The sequence below is a fragment of the Phyllostomus discolor genome, chromosome 5, assembly GCF_004126475.2.
Source record: "Phyllostomus discolor isolate MPI-MPIP mPhyDis1 chromosome 5, mPhyDis1.pri.v3, whole genome shotgun sequence".
Taxonomy (NCBI): domain Eukaryota; kingdom Metazoa; phylum Chordata; class Mammalia; order Chiroptera; family Phyllostomidae; genus Phyllostomus; species Phyllostomus discolor.
In genome coordinates, this window is record NC_040907.2 from 8908630 (window position 1) to 8929870 (window position 21241).

Consider the following 21241-nt stretch of genomic DNA (forward strand, 5'->3'; position numbering starts at 1 on the left):
CAGGAGATTCCACCAGGAGACTGGAAGCTCCCTGCGGGCCAAGACTACACCCAGTTACCTTCCGTGGTCCTCCCATCGGCTGGGACACGTCTGTTCATTTATTCATCCGTCCGTGTGCCCACTGACTCAAATGAGTGTTTGCAGGGGTGCCTACCTGGTGTCACGCCTTCTTCTAGGCTCTGGGAATGCAGCAGAGACCAAGCCAGGCACGATCCTTGCCTTCTTCCCCCGACTATGCTCTGACGAGGGGGACAATAACCAAGTAAACGATTACATGCTCTAGCATTGAAACGAACAGACGCCTCTCCTTTGGACCCATTTTTGAAAACGCAATGAGAGTAGCTCGTTCTGTGGGAGCTGCTGCCACGGACCACTGCCGTGACGGGTGGCTGGCTCCCTGGTGGGCATCCTTTTCTTTTCTGAACCTCACTCAGCCACTGGGTGGAGAAATATCCCTTCTTGTTATTCTCTCACCTCACGGCCTCCCAGAGCAGAAGGGACACATCTTGTCCAGGCACGTGGATGAGGTGACTATTCCCCACGTGCCTTTTTGGGGGGGGCAGAGGGGTTAAAAGATTTTATTTATTTATTTTTAGAGAGAAGGGAAGAGAAGGAGAGCAATATCAATGTGCGGGTGCCTCTTGTGCACCCCCTACTGGGGACCTGGCCCACAGCCCAGGCATGTGCCCCAACTGGGAATCAAACTGGTGACCCTCTGGTTCGCAGCCCGCGCTCAATCCACTGAGCTACACCAGCCAGGGCACCCCATGTGCCTTTTTTAGTTGAAATGCATCCGACACGTAACAGTGTGCAATTCCCACAAATCTGCCTGTCAGCAGGTCACGTGTGAGTGTTGCCTAAAGTGGCTGGTGACGTCTGGGACAGGGGGTTTTTATGAAGGAATTATCCAGAAATGATTAGACTGACTCATCGCCTCGCTCCTTCCCTTGGTCCTCACTTGCGCCTGGAGGAGGATACTTGATAACAACTCATATCTGAGCGAGAGGCTGCGGTGGGTTTGAACTCAAATCGAGTTTGATCCATTCATATTTCAGTTTCGTAAATATCCTGTTGCCTGCGGGACATCCAGCCAGAAGCTGATGCCACGTGACAGGTTGATTTATTGGTCCGATTATTTTATAAGTTCTCCCTGCCCCGGCCCCCTCCCCCCACCCCCGCCGCCCATAGTGTGTGCATCATGACTGGTCCTCGGAGACCCTCACTCGGGCACCACTGGACAATGCTGACCTCCCCAGGCCCCGACACGCCTGTGCTGACAGTGGCCGAAGCACCATCCTGAAGCCATCGCCCACCTTGCACTATTAACTGTCTCATGATTCGGTGCCTGCTTTGTCACACAGCTGAAGGGACACTGAACCTGTTGGTATTTACACCGGCCAGAGACAATACGGATGTTTATTCTGGCAGGGAAAGAAGTGATGGGACTTGGGACTGTTTGGGGTTTTCCCGCAATCTGAAATCCTACAACTCGTACTTCCATTGAAATGTTTCATATCTGTCAGGACCACTGGAGTCCTTGGGGTGCGGTGGTTTCCCATCCCTTCTGGAAGTTTCTGTCGTGCCTCTTGTATCATGCAAATAAAAGCATGAAGCTGAGGAAAGATAGAAACATTTTTTTAAAATGACTCCAAAGACCCTTTCATGGAAAAGTTGCATCTACCCCACAGAGGACACTAAGAGGTAAAAGAAATGTTTTTCACTCAGAGTTTCCAAAGCACAAACGTGCAAAAGCACAGCCTTGGGGAAGGTGGGGGACTGTCACCTTTGCCCCCCCCCCAACCTTCTAGCACCTACACCCCACAGGTCTCAGATGCCCCAGGGAAAAAGTGAGTGTAACAGCCCCAAATGTCATAGACTGCGAATCATGGCTGTGCAGGAAATGGATCAGAAAATGAAATGAAACCTTGATGATTCTGTTCACGCTACCTGAGTAGTGACAAAATTTTCTGGGACAAAAACCAAGAACAAAGGTCATGAGCGCCATCTGGTGGCCAGGCCCTTACCCATCGTCTGTGAGCACGCTCAGCCCCCATCCTGTTTTATGCTTTGCTTATCACACGATATGACTGTTACCTGGATTCCCGTATTTCCTCTTAACAACAATTGTGCCGGTGTTTCAATGAGCCTACACAAGGCTTCCAAAGGCACACAGAAGTATTACCAATCTGCCCTCCCCCAAGACAGATGAGAGAAACTGAAGCAAAAACACGCTGTGGGTAGCCGGGTGAAACCGCACCCTCGATCGGAGCCCGCGCCGGCACACTGACTTAACAGAATCGCTTTCACAGTCCGCGCTACCTGATGGGGACTCCCACCGCTCCGTTTGCAGGATGCAGACTGGGACCAGTCTGGTGTCCTTCCTAGTTCCCAGTCCCCACGGCCTGGACGGGGCAGAGGCGGAGTCCGGAGGGTTCGGTCTGGCTCCAGAGCCCACACGGGGCTTTACAGCCTCCAGCTTTTAACGCCCGCCCCTCCCACCGCAGTGCAGCGGGGCGGAGACTGGAACCAGGCAGCTGAAAACTGGGTTTGAATCGGAACTGCACCACTGACCAGCCGTGCGACCCTGAGCCAGCCAGCCACCTCGCCTCTCCGAGTCCCAGCTGGCCCACTCGAGAAATGGGAACATTGACGGGACCTTCAGCCCTCAGGGCCGCTGTGACGAGCTGCAGAAGAAGTGGCGTCTGTGAACGGGCTCTGCCACCTCCGGAGGGTTCCAGGAGACATTCATGATTATTGTCACTCAAGGGAATTAATTTTATGACCTGCTCCCCTCTCTTGAACTTTTCTCTGCATCCGGCGGTGCTGGATGATCTGGAACTATGGGCTGGTCTATTTATGGCTGAGAGTACAAAGGTCATCGGAGGTTCAGAGGTCATAAGGGTTCAGGGATCAGCTGTGCCCGAGCCCCCGTGCAGGCACAAAGAAAAGCTTCATGTTTGGATTGCAGATGAAATAGTGGTCACTGAAGGACCATGCCCCCTCCTGTCCCTCCCACTGGTGACAACTAAAAAGCTTGGTTTCCCCACCCGTCCCCCACCCCAAGTTCAGTCCCACCTCGGAGACGGAGCGGTGTGTGTCTTGCAGACCCGGGCCGGCCCCCTCTGACCGCCCTGCCCCCGCCCGCAGGTCAGTGCCCTACAGAAGGGCTACAGCCAGGTGCTGTGCCAGACCCTGTCGGAGAGGAACGTGGAGATCACATCCCTGAAGACCGAGGGCGAGAACTTGCGGAGGGACAACGCCATCACGGCAGGTGGGCTCCCTCCGGAGGCGGGCTGAGGTCGTCACCCTCGGGCTCCTTCCAGCACGCAGGCCCACCCATGTCCCCTCGGGCCCGGGCTGGGGTGGGGCCTCAGAGATCCGCCCAGCAGCCGCAGGGGAGCCAGGGTCAGGGAACCAGAGTTCGCCCCTAAGGGGGGCTTCTTGCCTTCCAGTGGCTGGGGCAGGGCCTGCTAGATACGTGAGTGAATGTTGTCTCTCAGCTAGAAGGTCCGCTGAGCGTGGCCTCGCCCGGAGAACGCAGGGCACCGTGTGGCTCGGGCAGCTCCCCACGCCGGCTGGCCGTGGACCCAAACTACAGTGGGGACTTGGTGCGGACCCCGGCTTATGGGGTGCGCCACATTATGGATGGGGTACAAGACATTCACACGGCTACCGAGTCCTGTGGAGGAAAAGGGTGGCAGCTTCACTCTCAAGAGGAGCCAAAAGCCTCGGCCTCTGCCATGACGGGCCTTTATTTCTTATCTGGGCACATTGCATGATGGTCCTCCTTTACTGTGCACAGGTTCGCTTTAGGTGGTTACCTTTTACAGAAAACAAAGGAGCCAATGCTGCTAATCACATCAGAGAAGAAGGATATTTGCAAATGCAAAGGGAAAAGTAGTTGAACCTGGTTACACTCATCCTTGGAAGGTTTAGCATGGATACTAGGAAGTTACAGTAAGCACCTGCTGCCTCAATTCAGGGTGAGGGAGTTTTAGCAAAAGCAAGTCTCAAAGCGGCCTAGGTACAATGCAGGCCTGATTCCCCACGGGAGAACCTATCTGTGGGGGTGGGTCCCGTGCATCTCTGAGTGGGAGCTGGGCCCACGCCATGCAGAACGGTCTTCCACAGGGACTAAAGGGGGTCTCCGCTTCAAGGCACCCAGTGTCCGACCCGTTTCACCCTAGTGCACGTGGGCCCAAGGGAAACGCCCAGCAGAGGTGGTTCCGCACCAAAGAACTGGGGACTGGGGTGGAGGAGGGGCAGCCAACACCTGGCCCAGGGCACAGCTGTTTCTTAGCCTGGACTTCATGTTTGGCGAACACCTACTAGGTGTCAGGGCCTGTTCCAGGGGCAGGGGAGAGAGCCCTGAGCACGAGAGACCTCTGAACTCACAGGGCTCACGTTTGGGAGTGGGTGCTGGACAGAAACAAGTACACAGATGAAGTAAACAGGGGCAGCTTAAGCCCCTTTCAGACACAGCCGGGCAATGTGGCGACAGAGCGCTTCAAGGGATGAAGCGAAAGGAGACGAGCGTCGAGGGTGGGCAAGGACAGGTCTCCGAGGAGCAGGGAGGGAAGAGCAGAGAGGTCGCCAGGCACAGGCCCTGGCACTGGAGCAAGCTGGCTGTGCTGGAGGAGCCGACGGCCAGGGGGATGGCGCGGTGGGAACAAGGGACTGTGGGGCCGGGCAGGCTGGGGGGGTGGGGGGGGAGGCAGGGCCTAGCTCACAGGGAGGAGTCTGGGCCTGATTCTCAGGGCAGTGGGAAGCCACTGGGAGTTTTAAAGCAGAAAATGGCACGTCTAGAGACCGAAGAGGACGGCGGGGTCCTCAGCAGAGGAGGACGGGTAGGAGAGATGCCAGGGACTGGGACGGGGAGCAGGCAGTGAGTCCGGGTTGGGCATCTGGTTCTTAAAGAGCCCAGCACATGGCAGGACGTGTGTGCCTTGCTGCAGGAGCTCAGCAGAGCCTTGAGTGTGTGCGAATCACATCTCTCTGTGTGAATCCTCGAGCTGTGCCGTGGCCCGGGCCAGCCTGACCCCTGGCGTTTCCCCTGTCTCACTCTTTACACACATACCTGCCTCCTCCCCCCCCAGCCCACCCACCCCGGCAGGCCTCTGCTGGCGCCCCTCTCCGACTTGGAATATCCTAAGATTTTTGCTGAGCAGGTGCTGCTCTGGGCCCTAGAAATACAAGGATGAGCTCACTGGGCCCTGCCTTCCTTCCCAACATCTGCCTCTCAGACTCTCATCCATGCTTCGGGCCTGTCTCAGACACCACTTTGTTTGGTACCCCCCCACCCCCATCCCACCCCCACCCCGACCACCAGCATCGGCATTCTCTTGGACCTCGGTCAGTGTTTGTGTTTTTTTAAAAAACAGGGATGGTGTCCTCTTTGCAAAAAAACATGTTAGTGAAGGAGGAGCAAGTTCAGCAGCTCCAGCAGGAGGTGAACCAGCTCCAAAGCGAGAACAAAGAGAAGGAGCACCAGCTGGAAGCCCTCAGCTCCAGGGTGAGTGTCAAGGTCGCAGAAGATGTCAGGCACAGGGCGCCAGCTCCTCTCACTTGACCTGGGGCCCAAACATCCCCGCCTCCTCGGACACCCTGGTGAGAGGAGGCCGAGCCCAAGGGTGCAGGCAGCAGAGCTGCTGGGCGGGTCCGCTGGACAGACTGAGCGCTGGGGGCCAAGTTCTTTGCAGCTTTCCCAGAAACAGCCCGCCTGTGGCTCAGAGTAAGCAAGAGGCGTATCCAAATCCAGCGAAGGTGTTCCGGCATCTCTTGCAAGTTAGTTGGTTTGGTCCCCAAACATGCACACGCACGTGGTGAGCCTGTCTTGCCACTGTGGGGCTGAATGTTAAGGCCGAGGAGGCTCCTCTGTGGTCGCCACGGGTTCCCGCAGCAGAGGGTCCCGGCGCCGACCTGCGACTCTCATCTCCGCCCTGAGACTTCGGCGCCTGTGCGAGTCCCTCTGGGTACAGTGAGCCTGGCGGGCAAGGTGAGAGCCTTTTAAATGTCACTTTGACTGCTTACACACTTTTCCTTCAGTCCTGAGTTTAGCACCCTCCTCCACTGGGGTAAGGTTTCTTCGTATTTGCATGATTCGTCTGTTTGAGTGAGTCCAGGTAAAACCCAATAGCTTCATGGCAGGTGGCAACTCGGATTCACCGGGGCTGCCTGATCGGCCGGCTGCTGGGGTGGGAGCTGGGATGGGAGCCGACCCTGACGTCCCAAAGAAAAGGCAGAAGCAATGTCTGATGCTCGGGACAAGACCCAGCATGGAGCTGGGGAAAGGCAGAGCCTGACCGGGCTCTGGGGTCGGACAGACCAGCGGCCACCCACCCCCAGAGCGTGCTTCTGTCGTGACCTGTGTGGCCTCCACGTCTCCCTCTGTGAAATGGGGATGACAGAATCGTCTCCTGAGAAGTCAGCTGGTTGTGACTGTGTTCCTTTGCCTCTGCCCCTGGCCGGCCCCCTCCCCAAGCTCTCTGCCTCTGTGTCTCCCGAGCACGCTGACATGCTAGGTCCTGCGATCAGTTTTGTGGGGGCCGTGTGTGTGTGTGTGTGAGAGAGAAAGAGAGAGAGAGAGACACACACACACACACACGTGGGACAAATATGGGGAAACAGCACCTGTTAGGCTATTCCACTGCGTGAAGTGCGATTGCATCCTTTTTCTCCCATTTCTCCTTCCTCCTTGACCTTGACGTGAGGTCTGCCTCCTCCTCCAGCCCGGGCTGCCCAGGCTCCTCCCCATCAAGTGTATTGTCTCCTGAATATTTGGGGGCCCCTCTTTTTAAAAGTAATGTACGCCATGGTGTGGATTTTAGAAAAATAAGGAGATGGCATTAAAAATCAAAACTAAAAAGAGAGAGGAAATGCTACCCCCAAGAAATCGTTAATAATTTTTTTAACATTTAAGAAATCTTTATCACATATACGCTGGATTTTTTGGTAAATATTTTATTTATTTATTTTTAGAGAGAGGAGAAGGGAAAGAGAAAGAGGGAGAGAAATATCAGTGTGTGGTTGCCTCTTGTACACCCCCTACTGGGGACCTGGCCCCCAACCCAGGCATGTGTCCTGTCTGGGAATTGAACCAGCGACCTTTTGGTTCACAGGCTGGCTCTCAGTCCACTGAGCCACACCAGCCAGGGCTCAACGTTAATATTTTAATGTATGTTCTTCTAGTCTTGTTTTTATATATTTACCTAGAAGTAAATAAATTATGTATTTCTATCTCACAGTAAATTTATACTGTGCACATTTTAAAATCTTAAACACTTACTCTTTTCTCATGTAATTGAATAGAAGCTTTTATCATGAGTCCAAAAAGCTACATAATACTTTCCTGGGTGTACATAACACCATAAAGCAGTCTCCTTGTCGTTGGGCACTTGGGTTTGTTGTTGTTGTTGTTGTTGTTTTAATGTTGCTAACACCACTGAAAAGCACATTCCTGAATCTATAGATGCGCTGGTTTCTCTAGCCTCTGTCCATAGGACACACTCCTAAACTGCGAATTTCTGGGTCAGAAAGAAGGCGCATCTTTAGGTTTTCATGCCGGTGGCTGAGCTGCGGCCCGGAAACGCTGTCCCACTTACCCTCACACAGCTGGGCGGTTGCGTCTTGGACGTGAAACCGCAGGCAGCACTGAGAGCCGTCCCCGTTCACGACCGAGCCCGCCCCTGCACAGGCTCCGGAAGGCCGTGCTCAGCGGGCTGCAGAGGAAATGCAGCCCACTCCCACACCAAAGCCCCCAGACTCCACAAAGCCAGGACTTTCCCGTGGCGTAGCTCGCCGGCTTTTGAAAGAGAATTTAGACGCCTTCTTCCTCGGAACTCATGAGCAGGGAGTGCTAGGAGCTGCCACAGGGCCCCACGCATCCGTCAGACACCAACCATCTCACCTCTTGTGGCATTGGGGGGGAGGGGTTTGGATGAAGTAGCAGGGAAGGCTCTGAGGAGCCAGCACAGGGACTTGGGACCCCCCACCACCCCACAGAAGGGCCATGCTGTCTCTCCTCCCCCCACAGTGCTCCGTGCTCAAAGAGGAGCTGAAAAAGGAAGATGCTCAGAGGGAGCAGCAGGAAGCCCAAGAGAAAGAGCTGAAACTCTGCAAATCCGTGAGTTGATCTTCCTCCTGGCCAGGTATCCACGAAGAGGCTAGACTTTGACCTGAAGGTTTTGGCGAGGGTCCTCGGCCCATTCGATAGGTAGCACAAGGTCTGGGGCTTTACCATGGCTTGTGAGGGCTGTCTCGTAACGCTTCGATCTGCTGCCTCTGGGAGGGTGGAAAGACCGTGGAAAACACCTTCCCAGGATCCCCTGGGCCTTGGCTCCAGTTCCCCTCTGACCCCAGGGGGCTTCCCTTGGAGCTGGGCCGGGGTTGGGATGGGGACAGGTATGGGAGACGGCCAGGTGGCCGCCACATGCTGCCAAAACGTCACTGTGGTCCCTGCCCTGGACCCGTGATGCCCAAAGTGTATGTCCCACTTTCATCATAACCATGGGCGCTCTTACTGACCCAGCGTCTTCCTTAAGTGATTTTATTTAAACACGTCAACTTCACACCGATTCATAAACACAAAAAGGCATCATCCGCCTTATACAGAAGGTGACTATGAAACATACAGGGAGGACATGACCATTAAAATGGAAATGCTCGTTCCTGGGCCGAGGGCATCCCCAGCAGCAGGCATGCAGGTATCACCCGCTGGGAGGCGCAGCACCTCCGGCAGCGCCGTGGACACGTGCCCCCCCAGGTCAGGGCCAGTCCTGCTCTCGGCCCCCCAGTGGGGAGAGAACGTTTGAATGGTTTTGTTCTCCCAAACGCCCCTTATGGAAACCGGTCTCACATACGTATCCCAAGAGAAGAGATCCTAATAAGTCGATGGGCATCTTGTACCGTTTAATCCAGGGTACATGCCGATCTTCAGAAGAAGCCAACCATTTCCCTTTACCCAGCACCTTCCGTATGCCGATGGAAAAAAGTCTACTTTGCTCTGCAGATGTAGAATTTTCCCCCCAGGGACGGAACTTAGCTCACGCTAGACTAGGGTTTCCGCCCTAATGAACCGGATGAAATGGGTTCCGGAGATCCAGCCCTTCCGGCCCAGAAGGCAGGTGCCACTTGCCATCGGGGAGGCTGACTTTTGTTGAAACTCTTCCAGCAAATCCAAGACATGGAGAAAGAAATGAAGAAGCTCAGGGAGGAGCTGAAGAAGAGCAGCGCTGAGCAGGTCACGATCTCCAAGACGCTCCGAGAGAAGAGCAAGGTACGGCCAGGGCGGCATTGGCCCGGGGACACCCCTCTGGGCCAGGTGCTCTGCACGCGCATCACCTCCGTGAGCCCATGGGGCCGGCGCTGGTGCTAAGCCCACTCCACAGTTGGGAAGACCGAGGCCCACGGGGGTGAAGGACGTTACCCAAGTTCACTCAGATAAAGTAGTTGTGGCAGAACTCGAATCCAGGTCTGCCTGCCTCCGAAGCTGCTGTGTGTAACTACTGCCCTAGGCTGCTTTTACGATCTTAATTATAAAATTACCCAGAAAACAGTTGGCCCATTAAATCGAGTTTGATGTTGTTCAGACTTAAATGTTCTTAGTGATTTTCCTATCCGCGGGTATGCTGACCACACGTGTCAGCTAGGTTAGGCAGGCAGGCCGTGTTACTGGGTACATATAAATTTAGAATTTTAGTACTTCCCGTTGGGGGAATAAACCTATTGTGATACCTTTTTAATAACTTTTCTATCAGTCTTTCAGTTTTTCTCCCTCTAAATAGCATGTCATTTTTATAAAATCCGGTCTGACAAACTTCGTCTTTTAGCCCATTCCTATAAAATGCCATCGCTGGCAGATTGAGGTTTAACTGTGCCTTCTTGCTCACGGCCAGTTGAACTGTATTTCTGTGCTGTATTTCTTTTTCTCTCCTCTCTTGCGTTCCTTTGAATTGATGATTTCCTGCCATTCCATTTTTTGTCTCTGGTAGCTTAGAAATGTGTCGCTCTTGAACTGTCCTTTTAGGAATAGTAAGACAATAGCTTTCACCGTTGACTTACCAAAATCCGGGACGCCCTGAGTTTTCCGCTCCCCAAGTGCTCATCCTAAAGGCCCTAACGTGCATGCCTGACTTACCGAGGTCCGACGTGGGTTGATAACCCTGCCCTTGTCCTTGACAATGCAGTGACTTCGGAACGCTCCAACCTCACTCACTCCTCCAGATTCATACGGTGTCATTTTCCTTCTGTCTGAAGGACAAACAGCCTTGAGCGTTTTCCTTCGGTGCGTTTCTGCTGGTGACAAATTCTCTCAGATAATGCCTGTGTGTGCGTGTCTGAAAATGTGCACTTAACCTCCCTTCTCAGAACACAGGTTGACTCAGTGCTGAACTCCACGCTGGCAATGACTCTCTCTCGGCAGTTCACAGGTGGCAGGAGGCGCCTCCTTCCGGTGTCTTTCGGTCCCTGCTGTCTCTGTTTTGAAGTCATTGTCAAGTCTAACTAGCACACCTTTGCTTAATCTCTGTGGGTCGGGTGGGGGATGGTTCCCCTCAGGCTGCTTCTAAGATGCTCTTTTCCCTTGGCATCCAGCAGCTCTGTTGTGATGTATCTAGGTGTGGATTTAGTTGTACTCACCTTGTTTGGAGCTCATAGGGCTTCCTGAACCTTCGGCTCGGTGCTCTGCATCAGCTCCGCACTCGGGCCGCAAGCCATGACGGCAGCGCGGGGCTACCGGGCCCTGCACAGGGGACTCACGGGTCACGTGTGTGATGGACGGCGACGGTGACAGTGATAGCTGTACCTTCACGTGTGCTGTGCCAAACGTGGCGTCTCCTTTCATCCTCACAACAGCTCTGCCTAGAGACCGTCCCTTCCTAGGAACCGGTTTTCAGATGAGGGCATCAGGGCTGCTAGTGGCTAAGACGGCGAGCGGCCCCACGTCTGCCAGCGGCGAAGGCGAGGCTGGGAGCCAGGCCGGTCGGACACCGGTGACCGTGGCGGAGCCACTGGGCACATGTGACTGTTCACGCTGAAATTTATCAAAGTTAAGAAAAACATGAAACTCAGCTCCTCAGTCACACCAGCCCCCTCTCAAGGGCTCGACAGCCAGACGTGGCCAGCGGCCGCCCCGTTGGAGACACGGACACAGGACAGGTCCGTCATTGCAGAGAGTTCTGTCAGACAGGGCTGCTCTGCAGCTGGGTGACTCTCACAATACCACGAAGAATGTTCTGGAAGGAAATGAACAGAGAGGCAAGGAGGCCAGTTGCCACGGGCCAAAGGTTCTCAGCGCCGGGCCGGGGCCTTGCCCGGGGCAGGAGCGGAGAAGCGGAGTGGACGTGCTTGTGGGGGACTGGGGTGATGGGCTCGGAGAAGGGGGGCAGCTTGGTGTCGGGGGCCGGGGCGGCCGTCCGTGATGGTGGGGAATTAAGGGCAGAGTCCAGGGTTGGATTCACTTTCAAAGAGTGTGGAAAAGTCTGCCGAAACAGGAGTCAGCGCGCATTTAGATCTGGGAGGGTTGTTTGTAGAGGAAACTAGGCCCAGAGGAGTCGGGTGGCTTTTCCGAGACAACGCGGCCGGCCGGTTGGAGGCTCCCACACTGCCCGGGAGCGGGCTGCGAAGGGCTTTTCTGGGCTTTTATTACATCTGGGTAACCCTCCCCGCTGCGGCTCCCTAGCAAACAGCTCGTGAAGTTGTTTCGATACAAAATCCTTTCATTTATTTAGGAGAGTTCGCCCCTTTTCCTGGTAACACCAGAGCCCTGGGCTCAACACACGCTCCCAAAGTGTTTGTTGTTGAGAAATGAATGGAGCAGCTGCAGGGTCCTGCGAGGGCCAGCAGAGGGCAGCAGCGAGCACCCCCCAAGCTCCCTGTTGCCCAAACTAGGGAGAAGAAATCCGAAAGCTTCCCGACTTGAAACGCCTTCTCTTCCAGGCTGTGATTCCGTCACTTACCAAGCCTCCCAGAGTGGGTTCGAGAGCCCCCTCAAGCAGTACTGCGCTAGTCCAAACATCTTGAGTCCCCACAGCAGCTCTACGAGGCAGTACGAGTATTGTCGTTCCCACGTGACAGATGAGAACACTGAGTCACGCGGGCAGGGAAATAACCCTTCCGGGGTCGTAGGGCTTGTGAAGGACCGGACCGGGATTGGAGTCTGCGGTCGTGCACGCCTGTGACCCCGCTGCTCAGGCTGCAGCTGCCCCTGCCCCGCCGGGACTCCCGGGGCCATTAGACCTCCCGGAGGGGTCTCCCTGGCGTGCGTCGTGGTCACATTAGCAGCAAGCACCTGCTTTCACCACCCTTTCAGGTTGAAGAGAAGCTTCAGGAGGATTCCAGGAGGAAATTGCTTCAGCTGCAAGAAATGGGGAACAGAGAGAACCTCATTAAAGTCAATTTGGAAAGGGCAGTAGGTCAGGTAGGCGAGCGTGCTCCAGAGCCCCCCTTCACAGGCCCGCGTGTTCCCCGTGGAGGGCCTGCACCCAGGCGGCTGGTGGGCTGAGTGAGGAGGTCGGCAGCTGTGGTTGGCCTCCCGGCCGTGTCTGGGCGGGAGCATCCCAACGGACGTCCCCGAAGGGCCTTTCCCTGCTGGGGAACTGCCCGCTCTGGCGGTCTGCTGCTGCCCGAGGCCCTGACCCGTCAGCCACTCCTCGACCCCTGCCCCACTTACCCAGACCCGCTGTTCCTGCCTGGGGAGGGTGTGAGCCTCTGGACCCGAGTGGTGTTTCTGGTACTTTCTCCCTAACGTTTTTCTTTCTTTTTTTTTTTTTTTTTTTAAGATTTTATTTATTTATTTTTAGAGAGGGGAAGGGAGGGAGAAAGAGAGGGAAAGAAACTTCAGTGTGTGGTTGCCTCTCAAACATCCCCATTTGGAGACCTGGCCCGAGACCCAGGCATGTGCCCTGACTGGGAATCGAACCAGCGACCCTTTGGTTCACAGGCTGGCATTCAGTCCACTGAGCCACACCAGCCAGGGCTCCCTAACATTTTTCTGACATTTATCACTATCTTCCCTCCTTGGGACCCCCAAGGAAATGCTGCTTTTCTTTTTCTTTCTTTCTTTCTTTCTTTCTTTCTTTTTTTCTTTCTTTCTTTCATATTTATTTTTAGAGAGGGGAAGGGAGGGAGAAAGAGAGGGAGAGAAACATTGATGTGCAAGGGATACATCAATTGGTTGCCTCTTGCACGCCCCCAACTGGGGACCCAGCCTGCAACCCAGGCATGTGCCCTGACTGGGAATTGAACTGGCAACTTTTTGGTTTGCAGGCCAGTACTCAATCCACTGAGCCACACCAGGGTAAAACGCTGCTTTTCTTAAGAAAGTAAAACCACAGAATGCCAAAACTCATGAAAGACGGAGAATGTCTGGACCGGGGGGAGAGCAGGCCCGGCCCGGCTGGTCCGGGGAGCCGTTTTGCCTGATGCCCTGACCTAGGACGGCCCAGGGCCCCTCCTCTCACATGCAGCACAGACGTGAGGGCCACGACATGCACACGAGACCTCACCAAAGGCTCAGGGAGGGCGAATGGGGAGCCAGGATGGGGGCACTGACCCTCCAGAACAAGGCCCGCCAAGGCCTCCTCCCCAGGGGGCCCCTCCTGGCAACCCTGGCTCCAGGGCCTCTGTGTCTGTGTGTGTGCTTTTGCATGTGGGAATCTGGGTCCAGCGTGCTGCTCTGTGGATACTCGGAAGGATCTGTGAACCACCGGAAAAAAAAAAAAAAAGCTAAGAACTGCATTCCTAAGTGTCCTTCCACCCACCCGGCCCCGGCCCCAAAGCCCTCCCACTGGGCAGAGTGACCCGTCTTTGTCAGAGGCACACACGGTTAAATAAGGGGGCTGACTGCCGGGCAGGCTTTAAAGCTCCTTGGACGGATGTCCACCACCATCACCCGGGGTCATTTCTCCTGCGGGTGCCAACCCCTTAGCGAGGGCAGGGAGCCGGCCCATCAGGGCCGCCCCCTCCCCCTCCTGCACTCTGCACTCCCCAGCACACACCAGACTTGAGGGTGTAATCCGTACCACCAGCCCAAGTGCCACGGTGGCGTTCAGGAAGAAGTCATCTTGGAGGGGGCCTCAGGGACCGTGAGAGTCCTTCCAGTCTAGACGCGAGAGAGAGAGAGAGAGATGGGGACAAGCCTCCTGTCGTCCCTGGGACAGTCCCACCCCAGTACCTTGTCTCTCTATCTAAATTCACCCTCCCCCAGACTAGTGACCCCAGGACTGGGCCCGTCGCCCAAGGGAACCTGCCTCTCCACCCCTGAGCACAGGTATCGGTGCCTGCGGTGGTAAGGGGGGCCGTAGCTCTCAGGGCCCACTCTGCGTAACCTCCTCCTTGGACGAGTCAGGGCCCCCCACCTTGGCTGCGGCACCCCCTCCGGCTTCTGGCAGGTCAGCCGCAGGGACATCCTCAGTAGAGTCATCGCCTCACGGCCCAGTTTCCCAGAACTCCACGCGGGAAACACCTGCACCTGGGGACCCACTGCCTTTAAAGCTGTTTCACTGGCCCTTCGGGTCCCTTCAGAAACTCCGATTTGTCAGAGTCTTTAATGACCACGTTTTGCCCGTGAACCAAAACCCCAGGCCAGGGGCCGCCATGCTGGTAAATTCCCAGATAAACTTAGGCGCCCTCGCCTCTCCCCCACCACGGAAACTTGAACTTGCAAGTCTGTAAGCCCCGGTTTGACTTAACCATGCTGCTTCCCCATCACCCGCAATCTGAGGACACCAGCACCAGGGAGGCGCTCAGACTCGGGTTGGATGGAAGCCGAGGGCCCTGTCTTAGACGGGCGTAGCGTTTCTGTTCAGTCGCGTTCGGTGAATATTCACCGAGTGTCTGCTCTGTGCCCGGCACTGTGCCGGTCCCTGGGGACACCGAGGGGACCGCGGTAGGCAGAGCCTCCAGGATGCGTCTGGCAGGAGACACGATGTGGCAGAAGGGAGCGCGTCCCCCTGCCCACGGGCACCCTTGCTGATGACACGCTCTCCTTGGGCTGACAGCCTCCATATTTCCTTCGCAGCCTGACGCCAGCCCAGCAATTACAGCAGAGCGCTCCCGGCCCCAGGCTTCCCACTGGCTAGTTGGCAGCGAGCGGCTCTCCTGAGAGCTTGGGACGCGTGTGTGTGCTGACCGCACGCAGCCGTCTGGCGAGGCGGGCCGGCAGGAGGGGCCGGCCAAAGGAGTAATTAAAACCTGCCGTCGCCTTCCCTCCTGCAGGCCTTCCCTCCTGCCCCTTCCAGCGGGACGTGGGGACTCTGATAACCCGGAATGACCATTACCCAGGGCTCAGGCCCTTCTCACGGAGTCCCCGGGGCCCCTCGATGGCAAGCCACCCCCCGGACCCACCGGCTCCGGCTGCCCCGCTGACCTGGTTCCCTCCGCTTTGTGCCGCAGCTGGAGCACTTCCGGAGCCAGGTCATCAAGGCCACCTACGGGCGCGCGAAGCCGTTTCAGGACAGACCCGTCACTGACCAACAGGTTGGTCCCGCTGGTGCGCCGGCTTCTTGGGGGCCTTGGCCTGTGACACTGGGATCACATGTCCCTGCTTTCTGTTGGGGGCCCGTGTTTCTCCCACTGTGGCTACACCATAAAGGTTTGTTTTGATTGCATGGGATTTTTGTTTTGTTTTTTGTTTTGTTTTGTTTTCGAAGTAAAAGCCAGTTAAACTCCCTTGAAACGTTTCTGAGAACATCCAGTTAAATCTCTCAGGGTATTTCTGGTCACCAGACGTTAGCCCTGGGAGGAGGGCCGCCTCCCCTCCCCCCCCCACCACCCCTCCATCTCCGGGGCCACACGTCCTGGCTGCTTCCTCCTGAAGAGGAGGGATGGCGGCGAGGATGCACTTCGGGCTGGAGGGACGGCCTTGCTCATCCTCCAGTAATCCTCTCACACCCTCCGTGCCAATGTGCGCCTGAGCACCCACGCCTCCATCCGGTTGGCCACAGGGCACCCTGAGCTCCTCCCCAGGAGCCCACAGCATCAGCCTGTGTTATGAATCACCCCTCGAAGGCAGAACATTCTAGAACACAGGAATGGCAACAAGACAGGACCTAGGATCTTGAAAACCATCTCCGATCCCAGGACATGTGTCCTGGGGACAAAGCTGACAGCCTCCTCCGTCCAGGGCCATGGCCAAAACCCGCCAGGCCCTCCATCCCCAGTGGCAGAGACCAGGCGACGCTCCCCAGTCCCCTCCTCCCGGAGCCACCCTGTATTTTATATCTTTTTTTTCTCCTTGATCACCAGTTACTCGAGAAGATTACCCAGGTCACCGAGGACAGCATCAGCTTCCAGCAGAGGAAATGGAGCCTGCAGGAGATGCAGCTCAGCAGTCGCAAGCAGGAGGAGCTCACAGAGAACGTCGAGAAGCTGAAGATGGCCCTAGACAGCTGCCAGGTGGCCCCCTCTCTGCTTGCATGCCTGTCCCCTCTGTCTAAATGTGCGCTGCTTGTTCGGGGAAACGGGCCAGGCTCCATGGGGGAGGTGGGGCAGAAATGCTCCGCTTCTTTGCACACCTTTCTCTTGTTGGAGAAGCTCGTTTGAGCCCTGAAAGCAAAGGGCCTCAAAGTCTGCCCCCAGGTGAACTTGGTGTGGCCAAGGGGGAGGAGCCTGAATCACTGCAAGTACTGACACCGGAGGTAGAGGGCCCTGGGGGCAGGAAGAGCCCAAAGCTATTTCCAGAGAAACCAGAGAAACATCCCTGCTCCTTATCTGCACTTTCTCTTTGGCCCAGCCACAGGAAGGCTGCCTTTGATGGTAGAGGGGCCAGGGCTGGGGGGTGTGGCCAAGCCCCCACGGGCCCCACGGCCGAGGACCCTGCGTATCAGAGCAGGCAGCTGCTTCTGCTTTTCTGGAAATCACCAGCTCCTGTCTGGGGGGATTGTGCAAATGCGGGCTTGTCAGCTCTTCCAAGTGAGGAAGCCGCACTTTCTGACCAGCACGTCTGGCCTGTCGATGTCAGCAGGAACTTGGACGAGTAAAAATAGCTGAATTTGGTTCTCCCTTCAGCCAATTGCCCTTAACAGTCTGGCTTTGAAATCGAAGAGAGCTCAGCAGGGTCTGTCTGACCTCCAAAAGTCCAAGTTAAAGCGCAAAGAAAATAAAATCTCCCCCCCCCCACCAACACTCCCCTCCCCTCTGCCAAAATAAACGCAAACAAAACTGTTGGGCCTTCCCAGTGAGGCCCACACGTGGCCCTTGCCGGCTTGAGGGCAAAGTCAAGAACATTGCTCTTCACGGGCCACCTCAGGTACTGTTTGTTGGCGACAGTGTCTGGGCCGCTCAGGGTCGCATCTCTTTGCAGGCTTGCGTGCAAATGCCGTGCTGCAGCAAGGACCTGAAGAAGGAGGTGGACCGTCTTCAGTGCCTGCAGGTGAGCCCACCGGTTTCCGGGCTCCAGAAGGTGGCGCTGGACACGCTGCGCCTGCTGCAGAGCTGGCTGGAGGACACCGAGAGGCTCCTCCGCGATGTTGGGATCCAGCTCTCCGGCTCCGACAAAGGTTACCGGAACTTCTTTTTTTCCCCTCATTTAGCTGCATGACTCTAAAATGTCGCGTTGAATCTTATCACGGTGGGACATCTGTTCAGGAAGGCTTCTTAGGCGTGCGGCCAGGTATCCCCTTCTCTAGACTGACTTGCCTCCTCCTTCTCCTCCTCTGGAGAAGTGCTTTTCCTTGGAGAAAAACACGTGAGATACGATCGCTGAAGACAAATGAGACGCGACAGAGGCCAAAGGAAAATTAAATCAAAATTGTACTAAATCTTATCTCCCAGCAATAACTACAGTTATATTTATTTTTAATAGGCTTTTTCGGCGTAGTTTTCGGTTCCCTACGAAATTAAGAGGCGAGTACAGAGATTTCCCGTCTGCCCCTGCGCGCACACAGGCACCGGAGGGGTACATTTACCGCAACTGACAAACCAACAGTGACGCCTCATCGTTGCCCAGGGTCCGCGGTTGACGTCAGGGCTCCCTCTCGGTGCTGGACAGTCTCTGGGTTGGCACAACTCTGCAGTGACATGCGTCTGCCCTTATCTGTCCCACAGAGTGTTTCCACCGCCCTGAACACCCTCCCCACCCCCGCCCCTGGCAGCCACCGGTCTTCCTACCTTCCCCAAGGTTCTGCCTTTCCCCCCCGAATGTCATGGAGTTGGAGCTGCACGGTGCCTATGCTACACTTTCAGATCAGCTTCTCTCACTTAGTGACTAGCACTCACGTTTCCTCCCCGCCTTTCCAGGGCTCAATAGCGCCCCCTGCAGTGCCGAGTAGTAAACACCGTCTGCAGACGCCACTGTTGATTCTCCTGCCGAAGGGTGTTCGGGTGGCGTCCACATCCGGGCAGCTGGGAATAAAGCCGCCCCAGCACCCCTGTGCGGGCTGCCGTGTAGCATACGTGTGCAGCTCCTCGGGGTAACCATCGAGGAGCGTGGTTGCTGGATCGCGCAGTCAGAACATATTCGGTTTTTAAAGAAACCGCCAAACTGCCTTCCAAAGTTGCTGGACCGTTTTGCATTTCCGTCAACAGTGAGTGAGAGGTCCTGCTGCTCCGCGTCCTCGCCAGCATTTGGTATTGTCGCCGCCGTTACATTCTGTGTGTGACGTCCAAGGCCTTTTCCCGTGGCGATAGCCGTGTGATTCTAGGCCAGTCACTTACCCTGGGCCTCAGCTTCCTTGCCTGCAAATGGGACTAATGAGGATCCCTCACCCTTCTGCTTAAACACAAAGATGCGTGTAAAGCACCTGGCGTAGGATAGGCAGTAGCCCTGTGCTTGCTGATTCTTTAATTTTACAAAAGATTGTGTTACACCCACTCTTGTTCATTTTCTTCCGAATGGCACAGCAGGAGCCCCCTTCTCTGTCAGGGCTCCCAGGGCCGCGTCACCCTGGTCACTGGTGGTGAGGAATCCCATCGTGTACAACGGTGGCAGTGTAGTTCACCCGTCCTCTGTCCTGGGCGTCGAAGTTGCTCCCGGTTTCCCACACTTAACGGATAATGCTGCAATAGACATCCTTGCGCATTCTTAAACCTCTGCACCTTTGCCATGCTAGGGCAGCAGGGCGCGGACCGCTTCCACCCAGCAAAGATTTATTGCAGGGCCTCCCGGACACCAGGCGCCCTGCAAGGCAGAGACATGATGGGGTCAGAAACAGGTAGAATCCGGGTCATGGGGCATTGGCTGCAAAATTCCTCCCACTTTACATTTAAAGTGTTTTGTAATAAAACATTGGGGAAGAAAAACACGCACTACTCCTGCCCTTGTAGGTCTTACAGTCTCAGGGAGGCATAGGGTGGGCATTAATTGAGAAATCACTGACGTAACGTTCCAGTGGTGATGATTGCTTTGGATGAGAAGCGCAGGACTCTGACCTGGTTGGGAAGGGCAGGATGCATAGGAGTTATTTCCCAAAGAGGGGAGGGGGACAACGCGGCACTCTGGGTAAAGGGAGCGGGGCGCATGGAAGACACAATGGGGTAAATTTAGAAATGCGTGTGGGGGCGGGGCAGGGCCTGCCAGGGAGGTCAGCGGGGGCTGTGTCACGTGGTGGCTTACGGGGGCCCTGGTAAGAAGCTCTGCTGTATCCTAAGAGCAGCGAGAAGCCCATGAAAGGGTGTAAGCGAAGAGCTGATGGAGAGTTTGCACTGGAGACAGTCGTCTCAGCCACAAGTGGAAAACGCACTGGAAGGCGGCCAGCACGGGACACCAGTCAGGGGCTGTCACAAGCGATGCCAGTGGCTAGCACTGGAGCAGGGGCGGGGATGGAGGAAGGGAGAAGACTCCCGGGATATTTAAGAAGTGTAGCCACAGGCCTCAGCATGGGATTGGATACAGATGGAAGAAGGTGACAGACACACAGGGGTCTACAGACCTCCAGGTTTCTGGCTGCGAGAGGACAGCTGCGAGAGGACGGCTTCTTCACGAAAACCCAGAGTGAGGAGCGCTGCACGAGGACCAGTTTGAGGGCGACGATGAGTGTGAGGTGCCTGTGAGACACCCAAGATGAGGTGCCAAGGACACAGCTGTTACCCTGGATGCCCAGTCTGGAAACAGATGTTAGTGATGGAACCCAGAACCCAGAAGAACATGTGCCACATAGTGAGTGCGTGTTACCTGTAGGACAGATGATGGATGGATGGATGGGTGGATAATGGATGGATGATGGGTAGATGATGGATGGGTGGGTGGATGGATGGATAGATGGATGGATGGAAGACATGTGGATGACCAAAGCCATATGTGTGAATAGTATCAGCAAGGAATTACTGAGTGACAAGGGAGAGCCCAGGACCACACAACTCGAGGACCTCTAACATTTTGAAGATTGTTCATACTCCTTGCCAAATTGCCTTCGGTGAGGCTGCATGAATTTCACATTTTTACAGCAATGAGTGAGAATAGAGGAGTGATTTTTCAACTCTGGTGATTCCACACCCCCAGTCAGGATGTCTCCAAAGTAATCCAGAAGGTGGTATAATATTCTTCCAAAAAGAAGAAGAAGAAGAAAACGAGATTAACTTTTATATAAATGCCTGCCCCTTGCATGTAACACAGAGAAGAAGGGGCTGGTTTTCTTCCAACACCCCAGTGGCCCTTTAGCCCTGGTTTCACTATCGTTGCGACCACCGCAGGCCCCTGTGGGCATGTGAGATCAGGGGAATCATGACCACACCTCTAGCTGCTCCTCCAGGACCGTGATCCACAGTCACAGTGGGGCCGACCTCTGTGTGGACTGCCCCCTCCCCAGTCCCAAGACGTTTCCGTCACTGTAGCCTATGTCTAAGTCTGGTCATCTGTTACCCAGGGAAATGCGGATTGTAAAGTTGAGCCGTGGGGGCAGCAATTCCAGAAGGACTCACTTTAGGCAGCATTTCCCAGCACCACGGGGGCCTGAGCAATACCGAGCAGGTCCCTGCGGGTCCCTCCTGTGCTAGCGTGCGCTGGGGGTCCGTAAGATGGGGATGCAGAATGGTGTTCCCAGAATAAACTTCTTCCTTAGTGCCCCTGCCCCCAGCTAACCCCTCCCGGGGTGACACTCTGTGGAACACCCATTGGGGACACGCAGACCGGATGCTGGGACGACAGCTGCTTTGTTCTCAGGAGTCAGAGAAGAAGCAGGGGTGGGGGGTCGTAGCAGAAGGTCAGTGAGCAGGGCCTATCCTCCCTCCGTTCGGCAGAGAGGAAGCTGATGGGAGGGGGCATTTGTCTCTCGGCACAAGCAGTATGGCGAGGTCCCAGAAGACTAGA

General features: G+C 55.6%; 1 protein-coding gene across 10 annotated transcripts in view; it reads left to right on the forward strand.

The window, feature by feature from the left end:
• FHAD1 (forkhead associated phosphopeptide binding domain 1) overlaps positions 1-21241 on the forward strand; it is a 113461-nt gene that overhangs the window by 40072 nt on the left and 52148 nt on the right. For 9 of the 10 annotated variants that reach the window (XR_004903070.1, XR_004903071.1, XR_004903073.1 and 6 more), the window contains 8 exons: positions 3148-3271; positions 5382-5512; positions 8033-8122; positions 9170-9274; positions 12308-12415; positions 15391-15474; positions 16243-16392; positions 17300-17495. Coding sequence is in view for 2 of the 10 variants with exons in the window: in XM_028513170.2 (XP_028368971.1) it covers positions 3148-3271; positions 5382-5512; positions 8033-8122; positions 9170-9274; positions 12308-12415; positions 15391-15474; positions 16243-16392; positions 17300-17495 (988 nt within the window). In the remaining 8 variants the exon portion in view is untranslated. The remainder of the gene's footprint in view (positions 1-3147; positions 3272-5381; positions 5513-8032; positions 8123-9169; positions 9275-12307; positions 12416-15390; positions 15475-16242; positions 16393-17299; positions 17496-21241) is intronic. The other variant, XR_004903075.1, reaches the window with a different exon arrangement.